We start from the raw sequence: 18893 nt of genomic DNA, 5'->3' as shown, positions 1-18893 counted from the left end.
CCGTGTGAGCGTGTGCACACAGGAGGTGCCCAAGTGTGCAAAGGAGGCTAAACGTGGGCCGGAGATTCCGGGGAGAAAATTCTCCCTCTCACAGAAGGCCCATTCTCCCTTTCCCCTGCTAACTAGGACAATAGTACTAGTTAATATTTATTGAGTGCTTACTGTGCGTCAGGCCTTGTTCTAAAGCACTTTGTCTGTAGAAATCCATATTATCCTCCCAATGACACAACGCACTATTGTTATTCCCATTTCACAGATAGGGGAACTGAGACACAGAGAGTTTACAAATGTGTGGTCACACACACAGGAAGCAAGGAAGGAGGGACTGGAAGCCACAAAGTCTGGCTCCAGAGCTGTGTTCCTTTTTTTTTTTTTGAGGAAGATTAGCCCTGAGCTAACATCTGCTGCCAATCCTCCTCTTTTTTTTTTTTTGGCTGAGGAAGACTGGCCCTGAGCTAACATCCGTGCCCATCTTTCTCTACTTTATATGTTGGACGTCTGCCACAGCACGGCTTGCCAAGCAGTGCCGTGTCCACACCCAGGATCTGAACCAGCGAACCCTGGGCCGCTGAAGCGGAACATGTGCACTTAATGGCTGCACCACAGGGCCGGCCCCCAGAGCTATGTTCTTTAATTGCTGCCACATTGCAGGGATGCCAGCCCGGAAGGAAGGACTGGAAGGGACTGTGTGCGAGTCCTGGCCTCCAAGAGGAGCTGCTGTTCTCCATCCCTTGCAAGGCTGGAGCCAGAGGATGGCAGGCTCTGCAGCTGGAGGAAGGTCTGAACATGGCTGTGAGGACAGGGATCCCTGGGCTGGACTCTGCGAGGAGGCAGAGCTGCCTCGGACCCTGACCAGCCCCAGCCATGTGGGGTGACTCTGGCTGGCATGGGCAGGAGGGCAGGCTGGCCTCTCAGAGGTCTGGGATCCTCAGCCGCCTGCTGCCAGCCTGCAGTGGCCGGCTCCTCCTCTCGCCTCCTCCCCCACCCTCACACCCCCTCCCTGGATCATAAAGCCAGACCCCAGTCCTGACTCTTGCTCAATCCTCGGGAGCCAGTTCCTGTGGGCAGCGCCTGACCCTCTCCTTTCTGCAGGCAAGGGAAAGACGAGATCTTGCACAAGGATCGGCAGGCGCAGGGTGACATGGAGCCTCTCCCGCTGCTCATCCTGCTCTCTGTTGCAGGTAGGCTCCCCTCCCTCTGCCGTTGATGCCTTCTTTCCTTTCCCTTCCTTCAGTTTAGAGCGGGTGGGTGGGTAGAGAGTGCCGAGCCGCACCAGGAAGGCGGTTGAAATCCACGGCGTGTTCTGCACCCTTCTCTCCCCCATCCCAGCCCACATTCTTCATGCTCCCTCCCTCCCAGTGTCAGAACCCACCATCAGACTCCTCATGCTTGTGGAGGCATGAAAATGTTCTTATGGCATCTCAGGCACTAGCCACAGTTGGGGGAAGTTTTGGGGGGCATTGGTTAGAGCCCCTAAAATTATGAACCACTTGAGCATAAGACCAGCCCCAGAGGAGCAGCAGGGTGTGAGGGAGGAACGGCAGGAGGCGAGAACCTGGGATGGGTGTCTGCATCTCCGGGGTGCCCCCTCCTGTACTGAAGGCCCTCTTGTACTCAGCCCTGGATGGGAGGTGATGGGACTGGAGTGTTCTGTCACTGAGTTGGGGGGATTGACACTCCAGATTCTCACACACAACTGCCTCCTCCCACTGGGGGAGGGGGCCGCCTGCTTCCCCGGAGCAATAGGAAACCAGGGTGAGAGGAGAGACGGTCCCAGTGGAGTCTTGCTCCTGCAGCTTCTCAGCTGGGGGTGGAGTGGGGAGGGTGGGGGGTGTCAGAGGCAGAGGGATGGACAGGATGACACGTGGAGGGGGCACAGCTCATCAGGTCTGTCTGGTTCCAAAAGGCAGGCACCGGCGCCCTGATGCTATCTTCAAAGTTTCTGTCACCATGTGGTTGAAGATGGGATGAAGGGAGAACCAAGAGAGGACAAGCCGAGGCAGAGGGTCCGGGGGACTGCCCTGCAGCCCCTGCCCAGGCAGTAGGCTGGCGCTCTAAGCCCATCTCCCCACCCCAGGAGGGTCCCCAAAATAGCAGGCTCATGTCTCCCCAAAAATAGCTCTGAGACGAGTCCCTCCTGAAAGGGGAACAAAGCCACAGAAATAGGGAAGCTGGAAGCTAAAGGTCAGGGAAGAGGAGAATGCCGAGCTGGTTCCAGCGTGGGCAGCTGCAGAGGAAGCAAGCATGGCCGGGCAGGGAGAGGGTGCCCAGCCCAGCCCCCTGGAACCAGCCCTGGGCCTGAAAGGGTCACTGGCCATGCTCTCTTGAGATGGACGAGGGAGAGCAGGGGTCTTGGTCGCACATGACAAGGAGAAGATGTGCAGAATAGAACCAGAGGGAACTTCAAGACAAGTGTCTCTGGAAATAGGACCAGAGAGGGTGGGTTACTTCTCCAAAGGTATCCAGCAAGTCCAGTAGTGATCAAGCCAGACCCAGGACCCGGGTTTCCTGGTTCCCCATTTCCCACAAACACACGCCGGAGCTGGGCCACCTTCTCCCAACTTGTGTGAGAACCTGAGCTCTTGAAGGGCAGGATTTCTGCCCCTTCTGCCCCGAGTGGGTGTTCAAGAAACACTTGCTAAATGAATGAAGGCGTGAATGAATGTCTTCCCCCAGAGCTGTCCCGAGGCCACAACACCACGGTGTTCCAGGGCACGGCAGGCCGGTCCCTGAAGGTCTCCTGCCCCTACAACTCCTTGATGCACTGGGGGAGACGCAAAGCCTGGTGTCGCCAGCTGGGTGAAGATGGCCCGTGCCAGCAGGTGGTCAGTACCCACAGCTTGTGGCTGCTGTCCTTCCTGAAGAGGCGGAATGGGAGCACAGTCATCACCGACGATGCCCTGGGTGGCATACTCACCATCACACTGCGGAATCTTCAAGCCCACGACGCTGGCTTCTACCAGTGTCAGAGCCTCCATGGTGGCGAGGCTGACACCCTCAGGAAGGTCCTGGTGGAGGTGCTGGCTGGTGAGTGGGCAGCTGACACCTCTGGCCCACCCCTGGGCTGGGGCTCATGTCTTTGGTGTCTGTGCATAGCACTATCCTCTGGGCTTTGGGGGACCCTGGGAAAACCCACAGTGTGAATCTTGTTCCCCAACTCGTGGCCACCATGGATGGTTATGCAGGTTGCTCACTGCACATGGGGGCCACGGGGCAGCCCTGATGCCTCTCCAGGCTGTGCTCCCTGGTGCAGGACAGCGTCCGTTGCAGGAAGGGTACTATTCTTGAATTTGCACAAGGCACCATATGAGCTAGCTGTGGTCCTGCTTCTCCAAACGGCTTTATCTACTTGGCATCCAGTTAGGATGGACACTGTAGGTGGTCCTCAAGGAGTAAGAGGAGATTCATTTATTCCATCCACTCGACCCAACCACCCGACCAACCCACCAACATAAATTAAGCACCCACCTGGTATAGAAAACCGACCCCAGAAAGGCACACTGCTTGTGACCCTGGGCGATGCACCTCACCTCTCTGGGCCTCTGTTTCCTCATCTTCAAGTGGAGATGATGGTGTCTGTCCTGCTGACCCCACAGGGCTCCTGGGAGGCACAAATGAGATGAGAGAGTTAAAAGTCCTTGGGGGTAAGTGACGGCCCGTGCCCCAGCCTCCTGCTGCTGAACTGACTTGGGATCCTCATTCCAGGCTTGACTGGGTGAGACAGGGCGGCAGTGGAGTCCTCCCCACCCCTGAGCTTTGCACAGAGGATGCCCTCCAGGGAAGCCCTCTGCCTGCATCTCCAGAGCGTGATTGTGACCCAAAGGAGAACAAACGTGGGGCTATGTATCCCTTGTCTGACTCGACTCTCTCTCAACCCCTCCCCCCCAATATGGCCCCTTATCATGGAAATGAGGGTCAGAGTAGCTTTTGTCTAAGGTGGGGAGGGTAGGGGAGACCGCCTGCCCAAGACCCAAACCCACCTCCACCACTTTTCTAAGTAGGAAATGGGAATAGGGGATGAGGAGACATGAATTTTCAGCCCTATCAGGGTCTAAGGCTCAGCCAACTCCCAAGAGGGTGGCAGTAAAATCATCATCATCATCATCATCATCATCATCCATAGTTGGTAGGCAGCTTGATAGTTCACAGGACTTTCAAATACATCCATCATTCCATTTGATCTTCCCAAAGACCCTGAGCGACGGGAGGGTGGGAGGTGCACTTTCTGACCTCCTAGGAGGTGCTGGGCACTGTCGGATGCCCCCGCGGAATCCTGTGACACTATGATTAAGGAGGTGTTCCCAATCACTCCACTTTACAGGTGAGGAAAGTGAGGCTCAGCGAGGTTAACAGCTTGATCCATACGGGACCAGAGTCCGGGGGCCTCACCCCCGAGAAGTGTTCTGTCTTCTGCAGCGGGCTGCCTCAAGGAGAAATTCACAGGCTCTGTCTCCCACAGACCCCCTGGATCACCAGGAGCCTGGAGATCTCTGGATCCCCAAGGAGTCTGAGAGCTTCGAGGATGCCCAGGTGGAGCACAGCATCTCCAGGTACAGGAAGGGGTCTTTCCTGAGACCCCTGGGCAGGCTTCCACCTTGCGTAGCCTGGGCATGGGTGGAGGCTGGGGGTCCCAGAACTACAAATTCCAAGGCAATTAGAGCCTGAAAGGGCCTGGATAGGATCTTGTCTAAATGCTCCTCCGACCAGCCAGTGGGTGTTGGTATGACCGTGCCAGTTGTTACAATATTGCAATTCTTCCATGACAGTTTGGAAGTAGTGGCTGCTCCAAGACTCCGGAACGGTCAGCCTCCTAGCTCTCCCCTGGCAGCCCTTGGACATCCCCACAATTCAGCAACAATGAAACTTGTAGTATTTTAGTATAAACCTAGGACCCCAGATCCCGGCTCCTTTGGTAGGACCAGAATCAGCTCTGACTGGTTCATGCCTGTGTCCTGGCGTTTAAACATTGTTTATAACCATGGAGTGCACATGTGCACATACACATGCATCCATACACACACCCCACACCACCCCATCACGTATGACAGAAGACTACAGCGAGGGAAGGTGATGTGTTTAAACGCACTCAGCAGGCAGATCCATGCCTAGAACTCAGGTCTCCTGTCCACAGGCTCCCCCAAGCCCCACAAGACCCTGTGCCAGGGATGGTGCTGGGTGGGGAGGTACCCTGAGTCCCTGGATGCTTCTGGTGTCTCCCCATTGCTTCTCCAAGAGCAGATTCCAGTCTGTAGGCCATCTCGAGGCCTCCCACATGCCCTCCTTGTTTCTCCAAGGAGCCTCGTGGAAGAGGAGATCCCCTCCCTACCCACTTCCATCCTTCTCCTCTTGGCCTGCATCTTTCTCAGCAAGCTTCTAGCAGCCAGTGCCATCTGGGCTGCGGCCTGGCATGGGCAGAAACAGGAGACACCCCCGGCCAATGAGCCAGACCGTGGCCATGACCCAGGTTACCAGCTCCACACCCTGACAGGTAAGCTTGGAGAGCACAGCGGTGGTTGGGGGTGGACCGGGCAGGGATGGAGGGTGGGGCTGAGAGTGAGTACTCGGTCTGTTGCAGGGGAAAGAGACACATGAGAGAAGAGGACCCCACATGGAAGGAGAGGTCTGGGAGAGGTCTGCAGAGACCACCGCAGTCTGCACACTCACCTCTGGGCCATCAACACTCCTGGTTTTGCTTTGGCAAAAGGCTACTCTGCCTGTATCCTTCTTCTCCTGGACCCTGGAAGCAGGGATGCATATGTGCACATGTGTGTATGTGCGTGCATGTGTGTGCCTGGAAGGTGGAAAGGACATCTATCAACTTCTAGACGTTGGACATTAAACACTCTCACAAATAAATCCAAGAGACCGTGTTTACGTGGATGGTTTGGGGCATCACAAAGGCTTTCTCTGGCTAGGAGACAGAATTTGGATGAGGGCAAGATCAAAGGTCTGGCTCCTGAGGCCTAGGGTCTTAGGATACCACGTCTCTCCATCCTCACAGGCTCCACATCGGCCAATCTTTCTATTCTTCTCTCTCCCTTCCCTAGAGCTAATCACCAAGCCCAGCCTCTTCCTCTTGAATTTCTCCAGTATCTAGGCTTCATCTCCTCTTGCTTCCTGTCCATCAGTTCCCCAAGATTGTTGCTGGCCTCCCTCCGCCCCCCGCCACCCCCAAATCCATCCAATTCCCAGCTGACTCATCCATCCGTCTCCCTGGAGCTTTGCTTTCATCATGTTACTTCCCCTCCAGAGAAACGACCAGGGCTTAAGTTACACAGTGCAGCGTACCCGAGCTGGGAGCTCCTGGTCCAAGCCCCTCACTGTGCAGAAGGGAAACTGAGGCCTAAAAGGGAAAGGATTTACCTGAAGTCCCCAGTAGAGGGTGGAAATTCAAATTTCACTTGGCGTTCAAGGTGGCCTTCCCTCTAGCTCAATCCTACGCACGTATTTATTTCTTTATTCGACAGATATTCCCTGTGCCACGCACTAGTCTAGGTGTTGGGGACACAACAGTGAACAAATCAGGCAAAGATTTCTGTCCACACAGAGCAATGTCTTGGCGGGAGGAGAGGAAGACAGACGAACACAATAAATCAGTCAGTCAGATGGTTGGAGCCTGGGGAATTCAGAAGGGATGGGGGTGAAGCAATTCTAAAGGGTGTTCAGAAGTCCCACTTAAGAAATACTTGGGGGAGGCGAGGAAGTGAACCACGAGCACAGCACGGGGAGAGCATTCAGGACGGGGTGACAGCCAGGGCAGCTCAGGGCAGCTCAGGGCAGCTCCGTTCTCTTTTCAATACACACTCAGCACCAGGGCTAAGAGTGAAGGATGGAGACCTCCCCAGGTGGGCGGCCAGGAAGAGGAGGAAACGAGTTGACCGCAACCTGGGCTCTCTGTCCTGGGTTTCAGAGAGCTGGGAGGCCAGGAGCCCTTCTGGCCATGGCTGCATGTGGCTGCTTTGCCCTCTAACCTGGCCGTGGGCACCTGGGGTTTTGAATGGTTGGGAAAGAGCCCCTGATGCAGCCCTGAGTTCCAGCCTCACATCGACACATCACTCCCCCGGCCCCAGCCCTGCCCCCACCCTGACTTGCCCACCTCCCTGAGGCTGCTCTGCTGGCCCTGCCCCGGAGCTCCAGGACTCTGGTCTAATCTATTTCCCTGGCCTTCCTGACTCGGTGGCGCGTGATACTTCCTCATTGTGTCCCCGGGCAGGGTCTAGGCACCAAGACTGAGCTGAGCCCTAACTGAGCTGGCTCCACCTCCCTCCTGCCCCGTCTGGTGCCCAGGGCTGATGAGGTGGCAGAGGAGGCGCCCGGGGGTGCCTGGCAGTGGAGCGCGGCTGGAACTTTCCTCCTCTTGGGCACTCGGCCTTTTCTCTTTCCTGCTCTGCCATGTCGGAAACATCCACCTCTGGATTTGGATTGCCATCAGGATTCCCCTGCCTCGCATCCCAATGTGGGGATCCATTGGGCTGAATGGCACACTGGGGGCACACTGGACCGAAGGGAGTCAGATATTTTGGTTTCAAACTTCAGCTTTGCCTCCTACTAAGAAACGTTAAGCAAGTTCCTTAACTCCTCTGAGTCTCAGGGTCCTCTCTTATTAAACAAAACAAAACAACCCTACTTCACTGGGTTTCTGTGAGGTTGAAAGAAATACCGTTAGTGACAGTCCCTGGCCCACTGTCTGGCTGTAGGTACTCCATAAACACTGGCCTTTCTTCCTCTTCTCTAACGCCCAACATTATGACACCTCCCTGGAGGCCAGGCTCCTGCTGGTCACCTCTGTCCTGGGTCCCCAGCAGAGGACTGAATCCATTTTAGGCATTCGGTTAAATATTGCAGACAGGTCTCATCTTCACACACCACTCCCGGGAGGCTTGTTAATGTGAAAATAACTTTCTTGTAAGGAAATCAAAGAAAGCCTGATACGTGTTGGCAGGACAGAGAGAAGTACTTCCACATCACCCACCACGATGACCCACCCATCCAGTTAGCCCGAGACTTCGCCAGTGTTAGCACTGAAAGTCCCATGTCCCAGGAAAATCCTCAGTCCTGGGCCAATAGGAACTGCTGGTCACCCTATCACCACTTGCACCAGGCTCAGTTTACCACACCAGCCACCTTTCTCAGGCTCCTGCTCCAAGTTTCCCATTCTTGACTCCCTTGCTCCCGAAGGAAGATAAAGGCAGAGAGAGGGAAGGAAGGGAGAGCACAGGGGAGAGGGAGGAGGGAGGGCGGCTGTCCAGGTCGGGGCAATGTGCCCTCCCCGCCACCCCCTACTTGCCTGCTCTTGTCTCTCCGAGCTCCAGTGCTCCCCCTGCTTTCCCAGGTCAGGAGGTTTATTACTCACTGTCTGCGCAGGATCCCCAACCCCAATTCTACACAGGGGGATGTGAATGAGGGCCAGATGTTTCCTGGACAGGAGGTCGGTTTGAGTCATGGGAAAGGAACCCCAAATTATGAGACTTAGAGCTTATATAGCACGTCTGGCCTACTGGCCTATCTTCCTCTTTAGAGAGAGAGAGAGAGACCTTTAGTCTAGAGCATGAACAGATCTCATGGGGGCGGTGGGAGTGGGGGAGGCATGGATGTAAGCAGAGCTCTCTGGAGCTGATACACCATGTCTAGCACCTGAGGCACATTTGCTGTTCAGTCACCCTGGAACCAAGCAGAAATGTGAAAATCTTCACGGAGAATTATCTCCCAACAGAGAGGAGAGTGTATTCATGAAACAAAAATAATACGCTGTAAATAAGAAGTGCTTGGAGAATAAGAAATCCTGTAAATTAAAAACACTAAGGAGGGGGTTGGCCCTGTGGCCGAGTGGTTAAGTTTGCATGCTCCGCTTCGGCAGCCCAGGGTTTCACCGGTTTGAATCCTGGGCGGGGACATGGCACCACTCATCAGGCCATGTTGAGGCAGCATCCCACATGCCACAACAAGAAGGACCCACAACTGAAAAATATATACAACTATTTACTGGGGGGCTTTGGGGGAGAAAAAGGAAAAATCAAATCTTTAAAAAAAACCACTAAGGAAAAAAATTTAAAAGACAATGATAGAAAGGACAGAAGAAAAAGATAAGGATCCCTTCTAGAAATCAAAACAAAATGGACAGAAAGATGGAAAATGGGAGCAAAAAGGTATGAAAATGAGGTGAATACCTGAGGGTCAATTCTCCACTAATCAAGGAATTCCAGAAGAACAGAGAGGGAGAAAAAGAAAACGGAGAAGTAATTATTGAAGAAATAATGCAATTCCCAGAACTGGAGAATACGGGTCCACACTGAAAGGGTCTGGAGAGCACCCAGCCCAACAAATGAATACAGGCCGGTCCACGGCACACCGTCGAGGTGGGACTTCGTGCTGCGAGGGTGTGCTGCAGGAGAAGGACCATCTCCTGACAGCCTGGGCGGGGCACTCGCACAGAACCTGGAATCAGAATGGCCTTGGACTGTGGGTGGGAAACTTGACACCCCTCCTTCACAGCTCTGCGTCCTCAGATTCCACACAGGGAGGACCCTGAAGATCACCTTCCCTCTTTCTCTATTGCTCTCTGGTGGCTGCCATCCTCCTCCCTCCTTATCCCTTAGCTGGGCCCAGCCGGCTGCCTTTCCTCAGGCCTTCTCCCCTGCCTTGTCCACCCCCACCCTCGAGGTCAGTTCCTGAGCACTGAGCCAACCAGGAATTGGAAAGGCTTGTCATACCCAACCATGGAGGGGCCCACCAGTGCCTGCCTCCCACCCCTTGGTCACTGACAGCCCCACGTGACAGTCTGAGGCAGATGTTTCCTGCCCCCAGGGCATTGCTGTGTCAGTGTCCAGGCAAGCCCCGGAGCTGACATCTCCCTGCCCAGCCATGGGCCCCCACCTGCTCCTGCTGCTGCTCCCGGGACTAGCAGGTAAGGTTCAGACGGAGCTGCACTCTGGGCCCAAAGACTTCGCTTCGTGCCCAAGAATGATTGGCGTTACTGTGGCAGCAGCAACACGTGTGGGGCCTAGAAGGTGGGCCTCCAGGTCCCCGTGCCCTTGTGCTAGTGGTGGGCTGGGAGGTGCCCCCAGGTCCTGCCCAGCATTTCCATGTCCTTTCTTTCCCTAGGCCAGGGCTCGGCTGACAGCCTCCCTGAGAAACTGCAGGCACCTGTGGGGGGCTCCATTCTGGTGCAGTGCCATTACCGACCCCAGGACATCAAGGCTCGGAAGGTGTGGTGTCGGTTCGGGCCAGAGGGGTGCCAGCCCTTGGTGACCTCGGCTGTGGATCGCAGAGCCCCAGGGCACAGGCGCACGTTTCTCACCGACATGGGGAGCGGCCTGCTCCAGGTGGAGATGGTTACCCTGCGGGAGGAGGATGTGGGGGAGTACGGCTGCGTGGTGGAGGGAACGGCCGGGCCCCAGACGGTGCACAGAGTCGCTCTGGAGGTGCTCCCTGCGGGTGAGTTATCCTAGGCCGGCCACTGCCCCTCTGACCCGCCCTCCCCGCTCCCCGCCTGCTGCTCTTGGGTCCTTGTGAGGTGGGGGTCACTGGGGGAGGAACTGGGGGGAGATATCGTTTTGACAGCTCTTCAGGGAACGGAAACCAAACCGGGTGAGGAGTGTGAGATAAATGAGCCAATCAGCAATCCCCTCCCCTCGGCCCCGGGCGGGTCTCCCCGTGGAAGGCGTATCCTCCTCCCTCACTGTGGCCGTGGCCGCCTCCTCCAGCATTTTCACCATGCTTGAAGCTACTTTTTCTTTTCCTGGAAATGTTTGAAACCAAGTTTTAATTCTGGAATTAATTTTTTTGTATCTTCCAGATTTTTATTCCTGTAATAATGGGTTTGATGGCTTAAAAATTACTGAATTCGTATCTGATTTAATTTTATAAGTCTTCACTGAGTATCTAGCGTGCCCCTCACCTCCAGGCAGGGTACAGTCAGTGCCTGAACTACTTCAACTCATTCCATTTTGAAAACCGGAAAAGTGTCATTAACATTTAAGCCAATATTCTCAACCCTATTTTTAGTATAGAAAGCACTTTGGGGAGTGGCACAGTGGTTAAGTGCACATGCTTTGGCGGCCTGGGGTTCGCAGGTTCAGATCCTGGGTGCGGACATGGCACCGCTTGGCAAGCCATGCTGTGGCAGGCGTCCCACATATAAAGTAGAGGAAGATGGGCACGGATGTTAGCTCAGGGCCAGTCTTCCTCAGCAAAAAAAAAAAAAAAAAAAAAAAAAAAGAGGAGTATTGGCAGCTGATGTTAGGTCAGGGCTAACCTTCCTCAAAAAAAAAAAAAGGAAGCACTTTATTTCTGCAGGCTTCATTTTCACAGTCTACAAATTTCTTATGTCTAAGCATTTATTAAAAGAAAATTTTAAAATAGTAAAAAAGTTTTTTTCAGAAAAATAAGGTGCAGAAAAAAAACATTCTAGAGGGAAATGGTCAGCTACCTGCAGGAGCAGAGACCATTGCTAACTTTCTCTGTTGGATGGTGACAATTTTTCATTCTAAGGTCTTCCTTTTCTCAAGTAATTTGTGCCCAATCCTCAATTAATGAAATGAGAAAGGCACTTCCCTTCTCTTGGTTTCTTTTCCATCTGTTCCTTGTGAGGATGGACTAAATTGTAATGGGATCCCTCTCATCTCGAGACCACGATTATTATTTCGTATTATAAATACACTCCTGTTAATCCCAGTCATCCTTTGTTCTTCTTTCCCGACCCTCTAAAGTCCAGGAACTCCAGGTTATACCTCCCTAAAGAGCAGATTGTGACGAGATGCACTGGGAGGAGGGGGCAGGGAGACGGGTCCCTGCAGTGGGGTAGGTGCTGGGGACCCCAACAGCTGCAGATGATGGTTGTTCAGGCAGATGGATGGAGCATGGTATCCAGGGAGGATGTGGGTGGCAGCTCAGGCAAGCGTTTAGCTTCGGAGAGTTTCATCCAAAGTGGCTTAAAAGGCACCGGGAGGGCAGGACAAATGCAGCAGGATTGGGGCCTCAGCAGGTTCAGTTCCCGGTTTGGCGTGGAGTGGGGCGTAAGAATGATGAGTCTCTAAGAACAAGGCAAGGCCCCCATCCCAGGGGGTCTAGAAGGACTGGCCAGATTCCCGAGACAGATCCTCAGGCCCAGAGAAAGCAACCCTGGGCCCACCAGCCAGAGGTCGAGTGTGTTGTAGGGATGATGGAAGCCTTGTTATGAAACTGAGTTTCGGGGTCCAAGCAAGGCTCTCAGCAAGGGTCGGGATGACCCCAGAGTTCCTTAGATCCTGAGCTCAGGATGGGGCTTAACCAGCCTGCAGGGGGTTCACATGGTTGCAGGTGCGTGGAGAGGCCTGACAGGCTGTGCTGGGGAGACCAGTTGATGAGAGCCAGGTGCAAGGTCGCCACAGAGGATGAGAGTGGAGAAACCTATTCTGGGGTGGGGAGTGGAGGTGGGCACAGATTACCCGGTTGGTGTTTCCACACGTGTGAGCAGCCTGATAGGACCAGAGGGGTGCAGGGAAGCAGATGAAGGAGAAGAAATGCAGGGGGAAGAGGGCGGGGGCTAGTGGTAGAGGGGAAAGTGGGCATATTCACAATCAGGTAAAGACATAAAGAGCGCCATTCCGTGACCCCCAGAATGAGAGGCCCCTGAGGAATATCCTAAGGCCCCCTTCTTTGAACTTCTTACTGGGGACCTCTCCTTGGTCAGGTCCACTCCCCATCCCTCAGACCTCAACGGGCCCTTGAACCCTGCCCCACTGGGTATGTGCTCATTAAATATTTGCATGTAACGCAGCTCCTGGCCTCGGTGGGGAGGAGGAAGAGAACTATAAGGCTGGCAGCCTGGCTGACGGCCCCTCCTCAGACCCTGCAGGCCGCGCCAGCCCTCCGGAACCCAGCCAGGATAAGAGGTACTGACTAGAACTGTATTTGGGGGCCCGGGAAAGGGCGGTTCTGAAGACACGCCTTGTTTAGAGCCCCAGACTAAATCAAAGGGAAACTTTATCATTCCTTCCTTGCCTGGGGACCTTCTGATCAGGTGTAGACAGACAGACAGACATACCTGTCTATCCCAGTTCAGCAATGGTCCCTTCCTTCTGGTGGGTCTTCAGCCAGGATACCCTGATAGTGTATCTCTCTTCTGCCCTCCTCATTCCATGCCCCAAACCTCCTTCTCCCAACAATGGCTCACCAAGAACTGCACCTTTTGCCACTGCTGCAGGATTCTTGGCGGGCAGCTCCCGCCGGGTTCAGGGCTAAGCTCACCTATCCGTTTGTGTCCCTCAGCATCCCCTTGATCTGGGGCGCTGTGCTCCTGCTGGCCCTGCTGGTGGCGGCGGCGGTGCTATTTGCTGTGATGGCCAAAAGGAAAGGTAGGTGGCTGTCCACCTGCCCATCCCAGCATGGCCCTGGTGGTCCTGTGTCAACCAGTCTTGCAGATGAGGCCGGCAACCTAGGTCTGCTCCCCTACAGTTGGGCTTGTCTGGGCTTTGGCAAGGGCCCCAGACCCTAGAATTCATGTGACTGAGGGGTGGGGGTGAGGAAGGAGATTCAGGGGGAGCAGGCCTGGGGAAAGACAAGGATTGGAAAGGGTGGGGCAGTGGGATTGAGGACAGGTGACTGGAGAAGGTGGGGAAAGGGTTTCAGGAGCTGGACTGAGTGCTGAGGCAGGTTGAAGCGAGCTGCAGGAGCAGGAAGTGGGTGGGAGAGTTAGGGCAGGCTAGGGAGGGGGAGGGGCGGGGGGGCGTAAATGTTTGCTGGTGGGAGTCGGGGCGGGGGTGAGTCTGGACCAGGAAAGAGGTTTCAGAAAGGAGTGAGGGGATGGGCTTTGAGCTGGCATAGGAAGCAGACTGTCCTGCTGTCCTCTGTCCTGCCAGGGAACAGGCGTGGTGCCTGTGGCCGATTCCAGAACAGCGGAGTTCCAGGCACGGTAAGAGGTCTCTGTTGGCCCCCAGCCAGATTCTGCAGACCCTCCATCTGCCAGGCTCACTGAGGAGCTCCAGGAGGATGGGGTGGAGGAAAGACTTGGACCAGTCAGGGTCCAAACTCCCTTCCTAAATTCTGTAAACTTGGCATCAGTGGCCTCCCACCTTCCCACCTTCCCAGATTAGGAGAGGAACTTGGGGCTTCAAAATCTTCAGAGTGAAGCCCTCTCACCCACTGACATCCTCAGGATTTGGGAGACAGAGCCACTGTGGTCCTGGGCTTCCCACCAAAGGGAACTGGGGCCGAGGGAGGGTTCTCTCTTTGCCTGACGTGCCTGCTTTTGTTCCAGACCCCCTCCTCAGTGGTCCACCACATCAGTGACTCTGAACTGGCTGTCAGTTTGCCATCGGACGTACCATATGTTAGGCTCGACTCACCACCTTCCTTCGACAATACCACCTACACCAGCCTACCTCTTGATCCCCCATCAGGGAAATCCCCACTCCCAGCCCCATCCTCATTGCCCGCTCTGCCTCCTAAGGTCCTGACCTGCTCCAAGCCTGTGACATATGCCACAGTCATCTTCCCTGGAGGGGACCAGGGTGGAGAAGCCTCCTGTGAGCCAGCCCAGGATCTACCTAATAGCCAGACTCCCCCCAGCTAAGCTGCTCACCACCCTGTATGCTCACAGAGACCTCCCCGGGTTCAGTGCATCCATCCAGCCAGCCCATGCCCTAGATCCTTAGCATGTCACAGCAACTAGGGACTAGGATCTAATCTACTGTCTTGTCTTTTCTGACCTGGAAAGTGATGCTTGCTTATGATTGAGGTGTTTCGGGAAAGCCCCCCATGCTGGTTCCTCTGCCATTACACCATTGGGCTAAATAAATTCTACATTATGATATATGAGCTCTTGATGGTTGAGGGGCAAGGAAAAGGCTCGAGTCTGACTATTCAGGTGGTCTGTGAACTGAAAAGACTCTGGTCCAGAGTTTGTGCCCTAAGATCTCTTGCCTGTGCTGCCAGTGGGGAAGTGGTTTCACTCCGTCAGGATACTGCAGCGCAGTTTAAGGGGCACCGAGAAGGCTTCTTCACAAGTATTCCCATGATAGCTGAAAGGACAGATTCATTTGTTTGAGTCTAGGACCTCTTCTGCCGTCTGCTCTACACCTTCTAAACAAGTGGCTATGACGCGACAGCATATGGTGGGAGGAGGGGGATAGTGACTAGTTAAAGAAGACTCAGGACAGATGGGGTGTGAGAGATGCGGCTGAAGAGAAACAGGATTAAGGACAGAAACTGAAATATGCGCCAAGGCTATTCCTCGGCAGGACAAAGGATTTTCAAACACCAGGAGACATCAGTTTTACCGGAACTGGCTCTTCTCAATGCGGTGGCCATCTAGCATCACTGTTCCCTTTGGCCTGAACTCTGGAGCCTGGGGGTGAGGGAAGGGGAATGAACTTATGTGGCCATGGCTAAGCATAAATGAAAGCTGTCCAGGCTGGGGGTGGGCAGCCTTTGTCTATGCCAGGACTTCTTCTGAAACTGTTCAATTTGAAAGTATTGCCCATATTGAGATGGGAGGATGAGGATGCTCAGGAACCCAGTCATCTTAAAATCACGGAGAGCTAGGCATAAAGGGCTTTCACCCTCTGGAGGGGTCCTAAGCTTGGTCCACGCACCTCAGGAGAAGGGACAGGCAGGGGCTGTGCCCTAGGCCCCAGCTGAGTTAAGCCTGCTGATGCTATTTTCAGGGAGCTCTGGCAGGATGTTCCGAGCTTCCCCGAAGAGTCTCAGCCTGTGACAGAACCTAAATTTACTTCTGTCCCCTGTGCAATCAGCTAAGCCTCCTTTTCCCTGGCTAAGACCACTGGGGACTTCCTGGTCGGGAGGGGAGGTGGGGGTGGGGGGAGAATGCAGGGGAAGCGCCGAATAAAATCTAAAGAGAACCCCTCTGGGGACAACTTACCCTGGTCTGAATGTATTTTTAACTTTTTAGGACCTGACAGAAGTAAAAGTATATTTAATGGCACAAAGGAAGATACTAAGGAAGATAATCAGTTGGCTGGTGGAGAAAAGGGAAGGAGGAAAGGGAAATATATTAATTCCATCATTGCTCATGGTAGAATGTCTGAGAATACTGTCAAATGACAAAACTAAAACAATTTAGTAATGCGTTTGATGTCTTTTATTCAAGGGAAAACAGTCCATGGATTGGGGGAGCGCAGTGCCTCACAAGCGGTGGAGCCCTCTTCCCAGGGAATTGGGGCAAGAGTAAGTTTTTATGGAGCGTTAGAAGAGGCAACTCGGACACAGGGCATGACGGGCTGGGGGTCAGGGATTTCCTTCTAAGGCTGGCACATCCTGTTTTCTAGCGTACGGTAACGCTGCTAAAGCTGAGTTGGAGGATTGTGATCATGATATTTTAGGTTTCCTTCACGGGTGTTTCTGTAAGTGCAGGCTTAGATTTAGATTTAGATCTTAGGGTTAGATTTCTGATGGGGGCTAGGCCACTGGAGTGGCCTCCATTTTCTGGGTCCTGATATAGGAGTTAACTTTATTAATACAACCAAAGTCATAGTTTATAAAAGCAACTTCTAAGATGAAAATACTGACCTTCTAAATTTTATAATAAACACACATGAACAGGGCAAAGAAAATGCAGGCAACATCATGAGACAGTTGCTGCCTATCAGAACCTTTGGAATTCAGCTTAAGAAGTTCTCAGAGGAAAATTCACATATTAAACAAGAATTACGCTTTTTTTTTTTTTTTTGAGGAAGATTAGCCCTGAGCTAACTACTGCCAATCCTCCTCTTTTCGCTGAGGAAGACTGGCCCTGAGCTAACATCCATGCCCATCTTCCTCTACTTTATAAGTGGGATACCTACCACAGCATGGTTTTTGCCAAGCAGTGCCATGTCCGCACCCGGGATCAGAACCAGCGAACCCTGGGCCACCGAGAATCAGAACGTGCGAACTTAACCACTGTACTACTGGGCCGGCCCCAGAATTAAGCATCTTAAGATGTAAATATGTGGAAAAGATATGCCACTTTCATGGATCAGAAAACTTAATACTGTTAAGATAGCAGTTCTCCCCAAATTGATTTATAGATTCAACACAATCCCTATCAAAATTAAAGCTGTCCTTTTTCTAGAAATTGACAAGCTGACCCTAAAATTCATATGGAAATGCAAGGGACTCAGAATAGCCAAAACAATCTTGAAAAAGAATAATAAAGTTGGAGGACTCCCACTTCCTGATTTTAACACTTACTACAAAGCTACCATGATCAAGACTGTGTATACTGGCATAAGGACAGACATATAGTCCAATGGAATAGAATTGACAGTTCAGAAATAAACTCCTACATCTAATAAAGCCATACATCAACAAGAGTGTCAAGTCATTTAAATGGGGGAAAGAATAGTCTTTAACAAATGGTGCTGAGACAATCGGATATCCACTTGCAAATGAACGAATTTGGAAACCTAACTCACACTATATGCAAAAACTAACTCAAAATGAATCAAAGGCCCAGATATAAGAGCTAAAACTATAAAACTCTTAGAAGAAAAGAGAAGAGCTAATTTTTGTGACCTCAGCATAGGTAATGGTTTCTAAGGTATGACACTTAAAGCACAAGCAACCAAGGGAAAAAACCAGATAAATCAGATTTCATCAAAACTAAATAGTTTTGTGCTGCAAAATGATACTGCCAGACTCTTTACATAATGAGGGAAAGTATTTGTAAACCAAACCTGATAAGGGTCTAGTACCCGGAATATATAAAAAACTCTTCAAGCTCAACAACAAAAAGGCAAATAGCCCAATAAAAAATGGGCTGATGATTGTAAGATATTTCTCCAAGAAGATATAGAAGTGGCCAATAAGCTGATAAAAAAATGCTCAGCATCATTAGTTATTAAGGAAATGCAAATCAACACCACAATGAGATACCACTTCACACCCACTACAATGTCTATAGTCAAAAAGACAAACAATAACAAGTGTTGGGGAGGATGTGGAAAATTGGAACCCTCACACATTGCTGGTGGGAATGTAAAATGGTACAGCAACTTTGGAGAAGAGTTTGACAATTCCTTAAAAAGTTAAACAAAGAATTTCTGTATGACCCAAAAATTCCTTTCCTAGGTATATAGCCAAGAGAACTGAAAACATATGTTCATACTAAAACTTGTACACAAATATTTAGTAGCATTATTCATAATAGTTAAAAAATGGAAACAATCCAAAAGTCCATCAGCTGATGAATAGATAAAATGTAGCATATCCTTACAATGAAATATTATTCAGCCATAAAAAGGAATGTTACAACAGGGATGAACTTTGAAAAGATTATGCTAAGTAAAAGAAGCCAGACACAAAAAGCCATATGTTTTGATTCCATTTATATGAAATATCCAGAATAGGCAAATCTATAGAGACAGAAATAGATTAGCAGTTACTAGGGGTTGGGGGAAAGGGACTGGCGAGAGCCTGCTAATGGGCACAGAGTTCCTTTTTGGGGTGATAAAAATATTCTGGAGGGGCTGGCCCAGTGGCACAGCAGTTAAGTTCACCAGCTCCATTTCAGTGGCCCGGGGTTCACCGGTTCGGATCCCGGGTGCAGACCTACACACCACTTATCAAGCCATGCTGTGGCAGGCGTCCCACATATAAAGTAGAGGAAGATGGGCACAGATGTTAGCTCAGGGCCAGTCTTCCTCAGCAAAAAAAGAGGAAGATTGGCAGGAGATGTTAGTTCAGGGCTAATCTTCCTCATAAAAAAAAAACAAATTCTGGAATTAGATAGCCGTGATGGTTGCACAACTTGTTGGTATACTAAAAGCCACTGAACCTTAAAAGGGTGAATTTTATCTCAATTTTAAAAATTGCCAAAAGGAAAATAATCACCAAAAAAAAAAAAAAAAGGAAGGAGCAACACAGAAAGTCTACTTAGTACCATTTACGGGAAAGAAGGATGCAGTAAATACATA

General features: G+C 52.0%; 2 protein-coding genes across 6 annotated transcripts; both read left to right on the top strand.

Moving 5' to 3' along the window:
- Positions 1 to 557: 557 nt before the first annotated feature.
- TREM2 (triggering receptor expressed on myeloid cells 2) lies at positions 558 to 5870 on the top strand. Of its 2 annotated transcripts, none has more exons than XM_070584591.1 (6): positions 558 to 778; positions 1093 to 1181; positions 2677 to 3027; positions 4460 to 4550; positions 5295 to 5488; positions 5576 to 5870. In XM_070584591.1, exons 1-6 carry the CDS (start codon positions 624 to 626, stop codon positions 5590 to 5592), a joined length of 897 nt encoding a protein of 298 aa, XP_070440692.1. In that variant the 5' UTR covers positions 558 to 623; the 3' UTR covers positions 5593 to 5870. The 2 variants fall into 2 exon arrangements, with proteins under 2 accessions (XP_070440692.1, XP_070440693.1); XM_070584592.1 differs by having other exon boundaries at positions 636 to 778; positions 5367 to 5488.
- Positions 5871 to 9780: 3910 nt separating this feature from the next.
- TREML1 (triggering receptor expressed on myeloid cells like 1) lies at positions 9781 to 16203 on the top strand. 4 transcript variants are annotated; one of them, XM_008527077.2, is made up of 6 exons: positions 9781 to 9904; positions 10102 to 10434; positions 12758 to 12872; positions 13249 to 13334; positions 13839 to 13891; positions 14237 to 14791. In XM_008527077.2, exons 1-6 carry the CDS (start codon positions 9862 to 9864, stop codon positions 14549 to 14551), a joined length of 945 nt encoding a protein of 314 aa, XP_008525299.1. In that variant the 5' UTR covers positions 9781 to 9861; the 3' UTR covers positions 14552 to 14791. The 4 variants fall into 4 exon arrangements, with proteins under 4 accessions (XP_008525299.1, XP_070440691.1, XP_070440690.1 ...); XM_070584590.1 differs by lacking the exon at positions 14237 to 14791 and adding an exon at positions 15890 to 16203 and having other exon boundaries at positions 9791 to 9904; XM_070584589.1 differs by lacking the exon at positions 14237 to 14791 and adding an exon at positions 15890 to 16203 and having other exon boundaries at positions 9791 to 9904; positions 13249 to 13418.
- The last annotated feature ends 2690 nt before the right edge of the window (positions 16204 to 18893 follow it).

The sequence above is a fragment of the Equus przewalskii genome, chromosome 19 (assembly GCF_037783145.1).
Source record: "Equus przewalskii isolate Varuska chromosome 19, EquPr2, whole genome shotgun sequence".
NCBI classification, from domain to species: Eukaryota; Metazoa; Chordata; class Mammalia; order Perissodactyla; family Equidae; genus Equus; species Equus przewalskii.
The sequence above is the reverse complement of the archived record's forward strand: the minus strand, read 5'-3'. Positions and strand labels throughout refer to the sequence as shown.

Excerpts from the sequence above, each read along its gene's own strand:
- TREM2 (XM_070584591.1), top strand. The coding sequence starts at position 624 with ATGTTCTTTAATTGCTGCCACATTGCAGGGATGCCAGCCCGGAAGGAA. Across the intron at positions 779-1,092 it reads GGCTCTGCAGCTGGAGGAAG|GCAAGGGAAAGACGAGATCT; the intron begins GTCTGAACATGG and ends TCCTTTCTGCAG. Across the intron at positions 4,551-5,294 it reads GTGGAGCACAGCATCTCCAG|GAGCCTCGTGGAAGAGGAGA; the intron begins GTACAGGAAGGG and ends TGTTTCTCCAAG.
- TREML1 (XM_070584588.1), top strand. The coding sequence starts at position 9,862 with ATGGGCCCCCACCTGCTCCTGCTGCTGCTCCCGGGACTAGCAG. Across the intron at positions 9,905-10,101 it reads GCTGCTCCCGGGACTAGCAG|GCCAGGGCTCGGCTGACAGC; the intron begins GTAAGGTTCAGA and ends TTCTTTCCCTAG. Across the intron at positions 12,873-13,248 it reads GAACCCAGCCAGGATAAGAG|CATCCCCTTGATCTGGGGCG; the intron begins GTACTGACTAGA and ends TGTGTCCCTCAG.